Source organism: Limulus polyphemus, unplaced genomic scaffold (genome assembly GCF_000517525.1).
Source record: "Limulus polyphemus unplaced genomic scaffold, Limulus_polyphemus-2.1.2 Scaffold2233, whole genome shotgun sequence".
NCBI lineage: Eukaryota > Metazoa > Arthropoda > Merostomata > Xiphosura > Limulidae > Limulus > Limulus polyphemus.
Window position 1 is genome coordinate 180,090 of NW_013667843.1, and position 17,398 is coordinate 197,487.

Genomic DNA, 17,398 nt, shown 5'->3' on the forward strand with positions numbered 1-17,398 from the left:
AATTTTTCTGACTTTCTAACTATGCGACAAGAGCCATTACAAATTCATCCAAGCTAGCCGTTAACTTTCCCACAGGAATGATGTTGCTACTCTGAATGAAATTGACTTCTAACTGTTCAAAATATAACATTACACACTACATCATTTGGCAGATGAAAACCTTGAATTTCCATTGGTTATAGGTAGTATATAATGAAACATAAAAGAGAACTATTAACGAATTATGAAAGATAGGATGTGACAGGTGGGTGTGGCAGGAGGGGTCTAATTTTCTATTTGATAGCTCTGTAACCAAACAAAATTAAAGACTTTCAACATTTTGGTTTGTCTGAGCAATAACGATTTTATAGAGTAATTTATGTATAATTTCATACTTTTTCAAGGGGTGGTGGATAAAATAGGGATGATGACATGCTAAGAGAAAATGTGTCACGTGGGTCACACTAGTGGAAATTCAGGATTTTGTTAAATATTGCCTTGTAGAATTAAGAACTTAAAACAGAGAGTAGTAGGTTTGTCTCTGGATAGAATTGCCTTGTATATAGCTGGTCCTCCTCCCCAACTTGAAATAGGTATGCACTGGTCATTATCAATTACTTTATCAAGCAAGCTGAAGCTTATTCATTAACTGCCACATTAGTGCTGTCCATCACAGATGTATTGACTGAACAATGGATTTCAAGATTTGGAGATCCACACAGATCAAAGAGCTAACTTTAATAGCTAGTTGTTATGTCAAGTTTTAGGAATTGTTATTCCTGATTGAGATTATCATCTAACATATGTCATGATGGCATAACACAAAACTGAGCAACAGTCAACTTGTTTTCTCCACATTTTCTGACATTTAAGTCAGAAGTACAGCTCCCAGTGGATATGATGTATAGTCAGAAGTACAGCTCCCAGTGGATATGATGTATGGTCCTTCATCTAGTACAAAGGTACCTCAGCACCCACAAGAATATGTGGAATGGCTGCTTTCTGCAATAACTGACATCCAAGTTCACATGGTAGCAAATAGGTAAAGCTGTCACATGTCTAAAGAGATGGTACGATAAAACAGTAGTGGAACAAAGTTTAAGCCTGGTGACTGAATATGTTTGTAGTATGTGCATGCAGTGTAGAAACAATTTGTATCTGAGTGGACTGGTTCACATCTTATCTGTTAATACCTCATTGATATCAATTACAATTTACAGAGATGATGCAGAGGGCATACAAGCACTAAACACATATACAAGCTGAAACTAAATCACTGACAAACCTCTTGAAAACCAGTTACTTCAGAAATCAGACGTGGATGTGCAAGTCAATTCTGATGACAAAATTACTGTATTGTATGATATCTCAAATAATGAGAAGAAAGATACTAGTAGTACAAATCTGGCAATTTGTGAGGAGTCAGACAAGAAAAATCAGTAGATGAGCAGTCCCACTGCTATAACAGTCAGCCAAGATGCCACTGCCAACCTCTATGTCATTATATGACTGGGATTAACTGCTTGACCAGCAGTTAAAACAGTCACTTGATGGAAAAATCAATGACTGAAAGGATGCAGTATTTCTTGCTTTCTGAGCTATCAAGTGGTGTTTCACAAAATAATGTATGTGTAGTACATTATGTGATAGCCACTTGATTATTTTATTATTGTTGCGCACATGAAATTCCCTTATGGCCCCCTGCAAATTGTAAGTTCCTGTGCCGAAAAGGGTTAACTTACATCAAAAGGCATATGTTACATATGTTACAAAACCTTCAAGATAAGAATCACCGGTTACTACTTGTAAAGTCACTGGGCCTAATTTCAGTTATTAGTGTAAGGTATTTTCTTGCAGTTTTAACCCCCCCCCCCCCCCAAACTATGCCCAGGCTCTGTCTTTATGACAACCCAATATTCATGGAAAAACTAACAAGTATGTGGAAGGCTGAACTCTTGCTGTCTGGGGGATAGTGGCAAGGGTCCATACAGTCAGGAGTCTAGCCAAGGTAGTTGCACAAGCATTGACCAAAAAGAGCCTTTGAATATTTTACATTTCTAGTGTTTTCAACAAATGTATCCTGATATCATAGTAGCAAGTGCATTTGCTATGAATAATATCAAGCACTAATCTTGTTCTAACTTCCCCTTTCCCAGAAAAGTCATGTCAAGGTCTGATTTATCATGACATCTCAGCCTCATATCACTGGTTGAACTTCTGATCTATCACAGGTTGGATTAATTTGGAATCCTGTATTATTCAAGAAGCCACAGTCTTATGCATTGTTTGACAGCTTACCAAACTCATATGAAGATCACAATGAACCACTCTCAGACCTAAAGACTGTAGCCCAATACACTGGACACACAAGTCACTGATGCACAGTAACATCTTACAAGTGTCAACCTCATTAGGTGTTGATCCAGAGTTCAACACAGAGTTGACTATTAAAGACCATTACATCCAAGACAGACACCCAGACCAACTTCTGAACATTGTATATATATATATATTAATAGTCCTTCAACCTAATGTTAATTGTGTTCTGATTATTTTGTATTTATACTATATTTTGTATCATATTTAACCCTACCATTACAGGTTGAGTGGAATCCATACAGCTCGTAACCACAAAAGTATCTATGAGAGTAATTATGCTATGATTTTTTATAATTTATGCATATCTTTACAAAATTTTGCAGATTATTAGTAAACATTACAAGGCTTTCATACACAAAATATCAGATTTTTTTTATAAAGTTTTAAGATTACTTAAGTAATGTTTTTATCATGTATTTTTTCTTTTAGAATTTTGACTATCCAACATGCAAAGTAAGCTTGATTTTGAGATTAAAAATACTTTTATGCATCACAAAATTTCCAAATTTCATACCCAAAATCTTTATAACTTATAGATAATTATCAAATGTTTTTTTAGAAGTAATGCTCGTTGCTGTCGTAATTTAGGACATTCTTTTTAATAAATTATTGAAAATGTTAAAAAAGAGAGAGAAAGGGGGCCTGTGCTGGCTCTCGATGTTCCTGCCTTTAGGCGTAGAGTGGCTGGGGCACAACGAACCATACACAGCAAGTAAACTGCATTAAAAACACAGCTAATGGGAACTGACATCCATGCAGGGGTAGAATGAAGATCATACAGTCAGTAAATCAACTACAGCCAAAACCAGGCTGCTGGAAACGGACATCCAATCAGGGGTGGGATGAGGTTCATACCATTTGTAAGTCAACTACAATCCAAAACCAAGCCACCGGGAACAAATATCCATGTGGAGGTAGGAAAGAAGATCATACCATCATTACCTCAAGTTCAGCAGACCGAAAGAATCTTGTACCCCCCAATCTATGAATGGGACCCATGATAGCAATGTGATAAATTGTTTGACCGATCCAAGAACCTGACATCCGAACTACTGGTACAGTAAAGATGTATCCATGACGTAAACTATCTCATTCAAAAGCAATCCAACAGGAAATGCCCCCAGCACAATAACATCCTCAGTACAAGTAAATCACCAAAAGACAGTGTAAGAGGAAGATCTATTTAATCTGTAAGTTCCACCACTGTGACCCACAACACGGGTGGAGAAAACAAGTGTATAATTGGGTGAGGAAACAGACACCCATAATACATGTGTGAAGACTTTTGTTGATTGGTTCACCTCTGAATCCAAAATCCAGCCACTGGGAACTGACATCCATGTGAGAGTAGGATGAGGGATCCCAATCGAAGGGGTGAACTGCAATTTTGACTACTCACTCCAAAACTACAACATCTCCTCAGATAAACCTGTACAGAGATGGAGCACCAGATGAGAGGACATCTAGTCATCAACACCAGCAGAACACCACTGCCCTACTTCAACTGAATGGTTTTATCATTATTTATATCGTATATCATCACATTCAGATGGATACCTCCATGGTACACCACCCCAGTGGCTTGGAACTGGAATGTGGTAAGGACTCCCATACTCCACTGGAAAAAAAAGGGGGGATAAAATCCAGTGAAGAGTCCAGAGGAACATCAACACCAGAGACAGTGCAAAGAGAAACCATGAAAACCCTATTTTTAAGAGCAGGCCATACGTGATTTATTCGATCAAAGGCATGGCAGGAATGAGCAGCTATCCCCTTCTGCTTCACCCATAAAGTACATGGGTCAGTACGGTTTGAAACAGGCATATTCATGAAGCAAATATATCATTAGAAAAACTACGAGCGATCTTGTGGAACACCTCATCTCAACAGTATGCATTTAGTGACCATGGAAATTATAACTGCTACGTCATCATAGCTCTACAGTGCAGATTTGACTAGTTTAAGTATACCTAGACAGGCACCACTCACTACAGAGCTGGGTCCATAAAGAAAAAAAGGGACTACCAAATTAGAAGTGGTAGTTCGGTAGAGTCACATTGAGGGAGTCACATGCGTCAGGAGGGTGTGTCACACTCCTATTGGTGGAGGGTTGTTGCATGATGATTTGCATACGAGACACAGTTGAACCACGTTGATCTTGGGGTACATGGGAGCTCAAGGATTGTGGCATGCGTATCGGAAATATGCAGTAATTCCCAATTGATCTTATGTAAATCAAATGAATTGAATATTAATGAAAACATATTTTACTATTACTAACAACAATAATAATGTTTTTATTTAAAGTACATCAGGATTGCAATTAGAAATAATTAAGTAGCCAGTTAGTCAATTTATGTGCATTGTTTGAATAGGATACACATAAAAGTAATATTCAATAAACGAGTGTTTGAGTTATCAAAATATTTTACCATCAATTTACATTGTACTTTTAAAAAAGATCCAAACAACAACAAATTTAAAATCAAAGAAGTCATCTTAAGACTTAATTGAAAAACATAGTCCTTCCTCTAAGCCAACACTCTGCTCAATCCACTATATTTACACTACTATAACATGATTCTAATTATCACTCTACCCAATCATATAGACTTAAATTTCAACAGTTGACAGCAAAAACACAAGAGGACCCAAGTAAGTTTTATATTTCTTGTTTTTCATGTGTATTCCTTATTTATCATTATAAAAGTTACTAAAATGTAAAAATTAGAAACTGATCAAGTTAGATAAAAGTTAGATTAAGGAAGATAACAAATAATAATAACAAAAGTTCTTCAGAAGTATGCTTATGAGCAGCTCTTGCATTACATAATTTGATATGGTAATGTGAGCTGCATGTTTGCCACATGACCTCGACTTGTGTGGTGAGTTTCTTAGTTATACATGGTTCAAAGATCAATAAATCAATAAAATTACATATAAGCAGATGTATACTATTGTGAGCTTTAAACAATTTTAGTTTCATGTTACAATCTGCAGTCATTCTAGAAAGAAAATAAGGTAATTTAGATTTCCTAATTTTTCATGGTTGTTACAAGGCCAGTCAAATCAACCAACCCCATATAGAGTTAAGATAGAGAAAAAAGGGGTGATGTGTCCATTTAGAAGATTTTAAAGATTAGGTAAATGAAATTTTACAATTCTGAAATGAAAAATAGTATTTTCAATCTTAACATGCAATCATTTTGAACTCGGAACAGTCAACATTTTAGCTCCTGTATTCATGAAGAAATGTTTGAGCAAAAATACTTCCTTAAAGACTGATTTTTTTTGTCTACAAAACACTTGTAATGTTTACTCAAAGCTTACCACATTTCACGAATATACAATAAGTAATTTCAGAGTAATAGTATGTATACCATCATGGCTACATGGTGGTAACAAGGTTGTATAAAATACACGAGCCCATTTTGAACAGGTTACAAATGACTAGCTATGTATTTTATTAATTTCCAAAAACAAAAGTGTGTCTTGACTCCTTAGATCCCTCCCCTACAACTGCAACTACTTATCAACATTCAAGGATACAGTTATGCATTTATAAACATAATACAATGAAAAAACATTAATTTACACTTACTTTAAAGTGAAAATAATCCAATAGTTGGTGGCTGATGTTACCAACCAGTTGCCTTCCCCTCTAGTCAGCAGTTCAGAATTAGTTACAGTGGTAGTTAATTAATTTTGTAACAATCAATTTAATCATAACTTCAATTAATTAATTAGTAGAATAGTAAAAAAATTAATAACTGGAAACATTAATTTAGATTATTTAACAATTTTTGTGACATTTACTCTTTCAGCACGAACAAGGTCCGTGGGACTGACCTCGTAACAATTTTGTGCTTGTTATAGTTTTCATGCTACAACTTTTAAATTAGTAAGCACATGTTAATGAAATTTGGCAGATTATCAGTAAACATTACAATGCTTGTTTGTTTTTAAGTTAAGCACAAAACTACACAATGGGCTATTTGTGCTCTGCACACCACGGGTATCGAAATCCGGTTTCTAGCGTTGTAAGTCCGCAGACATGCCGCTGTACCACTAAGGGGCCATTACAATGGTTTCATATGCAAAATATCAAATTTTTTTATTAAGTCTTAAGGTTTGTTAAGCAATGTTTTTATCATACTTTTATTTTTCTTTTAGCATTTTGCCAATCCAACATCCAAAATAATTTTCATTTTAAGATTGAAAATACTTCTATGCATCAGAAAATTTTCAAATTTCACATGCAAAATCTTTATAATGTCCAGATAGTTATCAAAGGTTTATTAAAAAAAACTTTATATTTTATATTTTATTTTCACTAATTGCACGGGTTCACTCTGCTAGGGTTCGGTAGATTTGACCAATCTTGTAACCACCATAAAAAATTAGGAAATGAATATAAATTATGTCTTTTTCATTCTAGAATAACAACAAATTATAACATGAAAACATAAATGTTTAGACTAAATAGCTTAAATCTCATAATATTATACGTTTATATATATATTTCTATTATATTGACCTTTCAGCCTGACAAACAATACAGGAATTACAATGACGTGGCACATGTGCTCTCATGTTACCGTTTCCAATAACGTAAAACTGACCTTTAGTCTTTACAAAGTGACTTGTTTCAGTTGTGTTTTAGTAGACTGGTATTTTGTAAAATACTGTCACATTTCCATTATTACTATTTACAAATAAGTTCTTAAACTTATTTTTTTTAAAACACAGAACAGTAAAGCAAATAATTATCTCTTCTAGTTATGACCTATGTACTCAGTTGCTGCTTAACATAGGTTGCTAAGCCTTTTAAAATTTCACACATGAAGGATATGAAATACAATTTTTTTTAGGTTTTATATAAACAGTTGAATAATCAAAAATCATAAATTACTATATCGAGACCACAGAATTCCACTATAATTTATCAAGCTTAGTAACTAAGCTATATTTGAATCTAAAAAAATATGAGCAGACTAAAAACACAACTTACCTCCTTGAAATCTTGGTTCAAAAGAATGAGATGGCATCCTAACACATGAAAATGGCTTAGAAAGTCACTAGGGGGACATTCTGAGATTTTGATTGGTTATTTACATCATATATTGAATAACTGTATATGAGAGACTGTTTCCAAAATGGAAAGAGGTCAGCTGGGCCAATGTGTTTAATGCTGTACATGAGTGATATCTCAGCAAATAGAAAAGATACGAGGTGTTTATTTTATATTCTAGCTTCTCAATATCGGTAATTTGAGTTCCTAATTCATACAAAACTATAGACTTAGTGTTTTGACATCACAAATATCTAATTTGAACCAGTACTGCATTCAACATACCACATGACACACAAAAATTGATGTTTAACTGTGTTTTTTTAATATTTACTTTTAAATTAAGAAATTAAATAATGTATAATACTAAAATTTGATATATAATCTACAATTTGATACCAAACAATTTTTAGTCTATTTTACAGTATTTTATTACTATATATATACACACACACACAGTGATGTAAAATTTAGCTATAAAACCATATGACAGTCATAAAAAATTACCATTAAAGGGGGTCATCAGTTTCCTCCACTTCTCATGGCCTACAATCTCTTCAGCTATTCTTTCCAAGCCTATAAAAAAAAAAATATTTATTTTTCAAACCTCTCAAACATGCTGCAAGTTTTAAAACATAACAGTGTCTCAACAAAATAGTTATATTATACCTACTTCTCTGGTGTAAAAGTGTTCTATTCAAAACATAAAGCCATAGAAATTGTCATATATAATAAATGGCAATAAAAATTTTCATTTAAGTTGAGGTTCAACAAAAATACCCCAGGCTCGACTTGTACAGCCATCCAAGATGACTAGAAACTTACTCGGAACAGACCCTTATACAAAACAGCAATGCAGTCTACTGTACATTTATCCATGCTCACACTACACACGTAATGTTGACTCCGATCCTTGACCAAAATAATTGGCAAGTTTCCTAACTACAAACTCAAAAATTTGAGCCCTCATAAAAATATCTTTTGGTCTATTTTTTGTTAAAAAAGATTGTACTTTGTAAAAGAGAAATGTTAGTACAATCCACCAAAAGGGGCTGAAAACCTTAGGAAACGTTTGCTTTTGTGACTAGCTAATAATGCTGTTTTAGGCACTTATATTTTGTATGGAGTCCAACTAAGCATGAATGGCTATGTGTGGTAACATAGTACCGTGTATATCTCTCAGTTAGTTATAATACCACACATTGTATTATGCAACATTTGTATGCATATATATGGACGGGCGGGAATTTGCAATGAAAACGAATGCTGATAGCACAAATATTTAGTGAGATTAATTTCTAGTATAAATACTTATGACAATAAAACTAACATAACTGTCTCTACTTCTTACTGATAAAGCTTTGGTATGAAATAAAATTTAGAAAATAAAATTCAGAATTTTCATCATTAATTGTCACAGTTGAAACACTGACCCTGTTTCAATTATGCACATATAGGCCTAAGGTTAAATCGAGTCTAGGAAATACAGAAGGCCTAGCTACCATGAGAAAAGCAGGAAAATTTATGATTTAAACAGAACATAATAAAGATAACTGCAAACAAAATTTTATGAAAGTTTTGATCAGTACAAAACAGAATAACAATAAATAAAATAAGGGTAGCTTTGCCTCTCTTCAGATCAATACAAACTATGGGTATAAACAACACTACATATCAGTGGTGTGTGTGTACATGCATTGCACTCAAGTATTGTATACATATTACAGGACAGTAGTATGTGTAAAAGTTCTGATGCAAGTCTAGTCTTACTACAGACTGTACTTATCTATACTTGGCAGGCAGATCAAGTTGGTCAGAATGAAAATGTTGAACATCATTGGCCAAGATCATTGTTCTCTTTAAAAGTTTTAGAGGTCATTTGACTGTTCAATTCCTTAAGATACTAACATTAACATGGTTTGTACTTATGTTTTTCCAAAGTAACAAAATTTCCTAGGAAATAAGGTGTCAAAAGTTAGTTGAATAAAGATACAAAGTTGCCAATTAAACCTTAATTATGCTTTTTGGAAATAAATACAATATAGAAACACCAAAATTCTTGTAAGTGGGTCTTTGTACATCATCGTAATTGGATCTTTTTTTGTAATTATTTTTAGAAAATCATTACAGCTTTCAAGAGAACCTCTTATACAGGTCATGCTGTTTGAAGGACAACTTCGAAATTTCCTTAAAAACCAAGCCCTCATACATATCTCTAAAGTAGCATTTTAATAATTACCATAATAATGATATATATACAGCTGTATTTAGCTTCTCATTAATTTTTACTCTAATTTACACATCTATCATTTTGTGTCAAATGTTAAGATAAGTCAAAAGTATTATATCACATTAAAATATATCATAAGTCAGAAGATAAAGTGTACACATATCTGACATCCAAACACCAGCATCCTCAACTGCCCTTCAGCATCTGATAAAGTATCTGATCTTTAAAAAGCTGTTATTAATAAAAAATTGAAATGGGTGTACTACAAGTTAAATATTTGAACTGAAAATTTATTTTAGAAATTAAATTTGCAAATATTGAACACCATCATCAGAATATGATACCAACATGGAAGATGGAGAAAAAAAAACAGACAAGGTTTCAACAGCATAAAGAGTAACAACAAAAACATAAAAAAGATCATTTTATTAATTTAAAAGGACAAAAGAAAAGACTGTAAGACCAATAAAACCAATAATTTACAAATGTAAGAAAAATTTACATCACCAGCTTGGTACTACAGGATAATTCCTAGTGTATATGGCAATTAAATAATAAGTACCAAAAATTAATTTACAAAAAAGTTTTAAACTCAATATACTAATGATCTCTTTGGATATTAGCTGAGCAAACAAAGCAAAATGACATCCTAATTAAAATATTGGTGCCTCATAATGACAGAATACTTTTTTTATATTTTTATAACTGTATCATGTTTTCTTAATTATAATTATTATGTGTAAGCAAGTAACACTAATAAAAATACCAAAGAGTGAGAAATGTCACACAGGAGCTACCTACAATGTACATGTCTGGTTTGATTTGTAAAACAACTAAATATTTTTAGCATGACCCAATTACTGAAAACTGCAACAATTAACTGATAGATCAACAGTACATTATTAAAACATCAATTTGTAATTATTACTTTAAAAACTCATCACTATTTCATCTGAATATTATTTTAGAATTTCATTATATGAAAAAGTTAACATTTTCCTTACCTGAAAATGTATTTTCAATAGATACTCATTTCCACACACAGAATAACTTGATTCCTCGTGTATTTGCCTATGATATTGGCATGCAACTATCCTTGAGCTAAGTCCCACCTAAAAATCACATGTTTAACATGAACTGTCCTCATGCATGATGGGATCATCATGTAACAATAGCCCTCCACCAACAGGAGGACAACACAACCTCTTTAAGCACTTGTGCTCAAAATAATTTCATTCTTAGATAAGGCAAGAAAGTGATCGGAAAAAGGGAAGAATGAGTATGTATCGCAAATACATTTTCAGAAAAGGAAAATGTTAACTTTAGAGTCGATACCCCACCTCCACAAACACAGAATAGCCAGAATCCCAGAGCAAACATTAAACCTAAATGAGCTCCATTCAGAAAGTGCTTGAGGGAAAAGCCCATGGAGTGTGACACCTGATGGCAGGAGCTTTATATTGGCACACCTATGGGAGACCACATTACATCTCTAGCAGGATATACTCTTTGCCCAGAAGGAAACAGAGGGAAAGGCAAAATATCCCCAAGTGTTGTAGGGATGAAGGGAATTTGATCAAGACCAACCAAGCACTCACACACACAAGAGGTCAGCAAGCCAAAAAGTGTGGTGTGGAAAGGGCTCGATAAGACCTTACAGTGTGTGTGTGTCTCACCTTAATTCAGCTGGACAAGTTCATGCTGCAAGAGAAGGGCACACTAGCTATTTCAGGGGTGACCTGCACACCACACAGACAGTGTTACCACTGCCGTACTTCCAACCAGTGCTGTACACAATCAGGGAAGAACCCTAGTAGCTACAAACTGGTAAATGGCAAGGGTCTCCCATGCTCCACTTGAAGAAGGCAAGGTGAGTTTGTGGTGGGGAGACTCAGAGAAGTGCCCAGATTCCATTAAATGCTAGCTGGAAAGGAATTTTACTGGAGACAGTGTAATGGGTGACCAGGAAACCCTATTTTTAAGAGCCAACATGCACAAGCCAAAAGAAGTGGGCAAACACATCCCTGTGGTTGGCTTTTTTCACATCAGTCCATGGAATGGAATAGTCTTAATCAGGCAATTAAGTAAATCCCTTAATACCACAAAGATATTTCTAGTGGTCTTGCAGAACACCCCATCTCAAGGCACAGGCAGAGACAGAGCAGATGGGTTGCGCATTTTCCACTATCCCTGGCCTGATTATGGGAAATAACCATACCCTGGGAGGCAACATTAGCCATCTCACAGGATCCTATAAAGAGAAAAGGGTGCTGAAAAAGAAAATGTATTTACTCTTACCAAAGAGAGTATGTAGTTTCACTGAAGTACAGTGACTGGAAGGAGTCTTAAGTTCTTCAGAAGATGGAAATGCCAGATGATGAAATAATTAAAGACAATCGTGTGCAGATTCATCCATATGCCAGCCTGAGGGATCTTGTCCAAGGGTCTGTAAAAGTGAATTCTGAGAGTAAGACAGTTGGAAGCCGTAGTTGCAAGAAGAAAGCCTGATCTGAATAGAGAAGGAAGTAAGTGCAGTGAGAGTGCAGAAAGCATCGATGGCATAAACTCCAAATGACAGTAAACACAGGGGAGAAGGAAAAGAAAATATGAAGTTAGAGAAAGAAGGTGTAATGAATATGAAGACAATGGCTCAAGCAGAGCATGTATGAGTAGTTTTACATGTGTAAGAGTGTGTAAAACTAAGTCAAAGCCCCAGTCAAGCATGGAAATAGGAAAAGACGTTTAGTGAAGAAGGAAGTATTGGCACAAAATGACGAGGACAGGAGGACAAAAACTTTACAGTAACAGGATATGCAAAATGTAATTGATAAAGCCATGAGAACCAGCAATAATGAAAACCAAAATCCATGGTCGAATGACCATGTGAAAAAGGCCGAAAAGTGGGTCACAAAAGAATGGCCTGCAGGAAGGGAGAGGCCAATGGACCAACATAAAAAAAAAAACACCACTTCTGTTGATAGATGAACAGAATTGGAGGATGAAATGAATGAAATAAGAAAAAGGCTACATAATTAGAGGTCCAGCTCTGCTAGCAATGGACTGGACAAATCCCACCTGTGAAGATGAAGGGACAACACCCCTGGGTGAAAGAGAAATGTAGTTGGAGCAAGAGTGTGTGAAAATAGGGCAGAGAAAGATGTAGCCCAGACACCAACTGACAAAGCAGATGAAATAAGAATTGTGCTGGACAAAGAGTCACTACCAACAGGACCTGGCAGAGAGTGTCATGAGGGAAAGAGTTATAAGAGAAAAGGCACACAGAAAAATGTGAAACCAGTCCTGGCTGAGAGTATCAACTGCTAGGGCTGAAGAATGAAGAATTGGATACCCAAAGAAGAAAAGCCTGGTGTTAAAAGTGGCAAAGGAATCAATGAAATGCTGGCCCAACTAAGTAAACCCAACAAAAAAACCTGAGGAAGGATACACCATTTTGTGGTTGGAAGCTTGTCCAAACAAGAGAGACAATCCAATACCAAGTTCAGAGCCACTGACACATAACAATTCAATGAGACAAACCCAACAGGAAAAATCTCAAAATAGAAGGTCCAGTACAAGGAAGCAAATAGTCCTAGAACATGTTTCCACCTAATGGTTAATATAAGAAATGACTGTGGAATTGTTGGAGTATATCATGACCAACCAACCTTCAAGAAGAAAATGTCTGATGGACAGCAAGATGTTCAAGGGCATTCACATGCGCAAAATTGGCCCACACGCCCAGTCAGGTAGTTGCTCAGCCTGACAGAGGCATCTGTGAAGGGATGTAAATTGGTCAGGGGTGGCAAGGGGATGCCCATCATGGTATTGATATGGTCGATTTACCAAGACAAATCCTCAAGAAGAGGAGAAGGGAGGCACGCACTTGAGGACAACTGGTCCGACTTTGTCAACTGGAAGAGATTCAAGTGTGCAGCCTGAACAAATGAGTGATTCAAAGGAAACCAGAGGTCCCACAAGAAAAATAACCCCATGTGCAGGGTATAAAAGAGAAGCACAAATCTTGATGGCAAGACATTCCATTATTTGTAAATGAAATCATGAGCCTAACTGAGATAGGAGGTGAAAAAAATGACCAAATGTACTGAACATAGGCTCAGTATAAGAAAAAATGTAGTTCATCTGAGCAGCCTCCTGCATAAAAATGCAGGTTTGAGAGAAGGAGCCTTCTTGAGGAAATGTGAAGATAAGCCAATCATCTATGTAATAATGGAATCTCAGCCTCAGTGAAAAGAACCACCAGAGATAAAAGAAACCCTCCATACAAAACCAAGATATGATAAGAAACCACTTGAGAGACAACAAGTCAGTAACAGGATGCCAGACTCCAGGGTTCTTGGAAACCACAAAAAGACAAGAGTAATAACCAGGTGTAGGGGTAAATACCCTCTCAATGGCATTCTTGAAAAACAGATCCAAGCCCACATCCTCAAGACACTGAAGATAAAGAGGAACAGAATGAAGTGGAAAGGAAATGGAGAAGGGGATGAGGTGAAGAATAGTAAAAAAATAGACTGTCAGTAAGAACCTGAATAATTTATCAGTCAGACAAAAATGGAGACCAAATCCTGGTGAAGAGAAGCAGAAAGGCGCCCACAGGGTAGTTAGTCATTGAAGAGATGAGTGACAACCCTGACATCAGAAAGTGGGAGGTTGGGAAGTATAAGAAGGCTAGAAAGAAAAAAAGAGACATAGATACAGCAGGCCTAGGAACAGAATGGTAAGTTTTTCAAAGATGAGAAACCATGGTAAACAATGAGGCCTGATGCCAGGCTGCTCCAATATGGGTCTCCAGGAACACCCATGAAGAACTCCTGGGAAATAAATTGAGCCCAACAAAGGTCATAGAGATAAACGTAAAATGCAAGCAGAGCATCCCATTCCAACAAGTCCCAATGCAGAGGAACTAAATAAGGAGAGACAGAGCATAAGTATGAGCCAATGTGGTGAAAAGAAGAGAACAAACCTCTCCAGAAAACTCTTCCTGAGCACAATTAAATGCATCAGACATAAGATGAATTAACGAGAAATAATGCAGCAGGTTGGTAAGCAAGAAACAAAGACATAAAAACTGGGCACTAGAAAGGGGAAATAAAAGCTTAGGGTCCATCCCCCCAAATAGATAAAACATATTCCAAAGATTAGGAATCTCAGGAACAAATAGAAGAATGGCTGTAAGCCAGAACAAAAGAGTCAAACAGATGACGTGTACAAGGCATGTTAGTACAGGAGTGAAGGTGTTTAAGAAATGAGTCTACATGGACCCTAATGCCAGGTGAAGGAGGGAAGACAAAGTAGTCTAGAGTATGGGTTTCATGTAGTAAAGCACAGGAGAAACCAAGAGACAAAAGGAGAAAAAGAAGAGAACATACCTGCAAAATCATGTCCAAGAAATTAAAAGTGTCAGGATTTTTCTCAACAGTCACAAAGCTGTAACTAGAACAAACCATGTCATTATCCCAGTCATGTTCAAATTTGGGAGAAGGATCACTGACTTCATGGATGAGAAGAGGAAGCCAGTGTGTATGAAGGAACCCCCAACACACTGAACAAATAACCATCACTGTCCTCTGCAGACAATGAGCCCCCAGTAGCCAAAATAATCACAGGACATTGTCAATATCACATCATTAGGAACATCGTCACTTTCCTGAGACGAAGAGGAATTTTTCCATAATTTGAGAATTCATAATGGGAAAGCAGGAAAAAAAAAATAATTTGTTTTTCCTTAGTTATAAAAGAAACCAGTGAAACTTGAACAAAATTTAAGGTTAATAAACTACTGCAAATCTCGTAATTGATTAATAATTTTAAAAACACATCTCGTCTAGATAATTAGACGATGCTGAGGAAAAGAATGAAAATATTTTGAACACAAGTGCTTAAGGGGAGTTATTGTGCAAGGAGTTCATGTCATTTTGAAGAAGGGCTCTAGCTCAAAACGTATGTATAGTAGTCAACAACGTATGAAATGTCTGTGTGTGTAAATTTTGTTACCAATACTTTTACACTTTACTACACTATTACTTATAGCATTATTAACATTACTCTATTACTACTATTTGTAATAGTATCACTATAGTTACTATTACTATTATTAGTATTATATATCCACTACAAAATGTTATCAATAATCTTTTGTTTGCCGACAAACGTAAACTCCATCCTCTATTTCTATCTACTTTATCAATAGGCAATACATACATTTCTGGTGTTTGGTGTTTCTTCATTCACTTTTTTTACTTTTACTGTTGTGGTCTTGTTTTATCATCCACTAACTCAGAATTTGTCAAATACTTTAAATAGTTACGTTTAGGCCTAAAGTTGGCAATACTAGTACTGTTTCTATCCGACCTACTCCGTAAATGGTTAAGCTTTTTCCTACCTTGTAAGTAGGAGCAGGATCTTAAACAGCTTGAAAAACTCTATATATTAATTAAAATCAAATTTAATGACAGATATCAATACATACCAACAAGTAATAAAACATCCTTGTTCCATCTTTGAAGCTCCTTACGAAATAAAATTCGTTTCTTGGCACATTGAGAAGTATAGCATTCCGCCATTTTAAAACTGTCATAAAAAATACACAGGATCATACATATGTGATTTTTAAGTGATTATCTGTTTATAACATATAACCTTTTGTCACTAGTTTTATCAGACGAACATTTTAAAATAGCTATCAATAAAAAGTCTTACTTTATTAAGTATTACAAATATACTACGTCAAATTAATTTTTCCCCATTCATTTTACATCTTTTCATATGATAATTTGACATGTTGAGTTATGAATAAACAATACACCAACTTAAAACAGTAAAAGCAGGATTATTAATCATAAGATTTTATAAGTTATTTTTTATTTATAAAAATGAGGGTCCTACTAATTACCACAAAGTTATCACAAAGTACCACGAAGTGCAAGGAAAAACACTACAAAGTACAGCTGATCATCACAATACGTAAGTAAATAAGTAAGAAACAAAACATGAATATTTGATCACGATGAACCCACTTTATTGTATAAAACATGAATAGTTTGAGCAAACATACTTAATTACCTTACAGTGAAGCACTTTACAGTATTGTTACGCCTCCGTTCGTTAGTTAATTTTCCGTATAATTTCTTCCCGAAGAAACTTTACCGATACAAGTCCTTTCTTAAATAAAACTGGTTTATTCTTTCTGAATACAACTTTGCGATACACTTAATTTCAACAGTCAGGGTATAACAAACTCTAAAACTCACAACGAACGTCTCACGTGCCCAACAATATTCTCTCTGCGCGCAGTTCAATTACTCAATACCTTCCCGTCACGTTGTGACCGTCTTATATATAAAAGAATACCGAGATCTAGTAAACTCCCGATATTTCAGGAAGAGACGTGAATGTTCGAGAAGCTTGTGGCGTGATACTAGCGCCACGTGACCCCCGATATCGTAACAATATTTTCAATGAGAATTTAAAAAGTAACTATGTGTTTTTAATGTAAGGTGGTTAATGAAAATAAACATAGAGTATAAACATATTGTTAGTCTCCAGTCGTTAGTTAATTTTCCGTAAATTCGTTCCGACACAAGTACTTTCTTAAATAAAACTAGTTTATTTTTTCCGAATACAACTTTACGATACACTTAATTCAGTGGTGGGATTCAGATATTTTAACAACAGGTTCTGTCACTAGCAGCATGTAAAAATATTAGATATTAAAAAAA

At 35.1% G+C, this 17,398-nt stretch overlaps 1 protein-coding gene across 1 annotated transcript in view; it reads right to left on the reverse strand.

The window, feature by feature from the left end:
- The window catches only part of LOC106466352 (mushroom body large-type Kenyon cell-specific protein 1-like), a 59,586-nt gene extending 43,341 nt beyond the window's left edge, over nt 1–16,245 (reverse strand). The window contains exons 1-2 of the mRNA XM_013926631.2: nt 16,150–16,245; nt 7,937–8,005 (exon numbers count right to left, since the gene is read on the reverse strand). Coding sequence (XP_013782085.1) covers nt 7,937–8,005; nt 16,150–16,243 — 163 coding nt within the window. The 5' untranslated portion in view covers nt 16,244–16,245. The remainder of the gene's footprint in view (nt 1–7,936; nt 8,006–16,149) is intronic.
- Between the last annotated feature and the right edge of the window lie 1,153 nt (nt 16,246–17,398).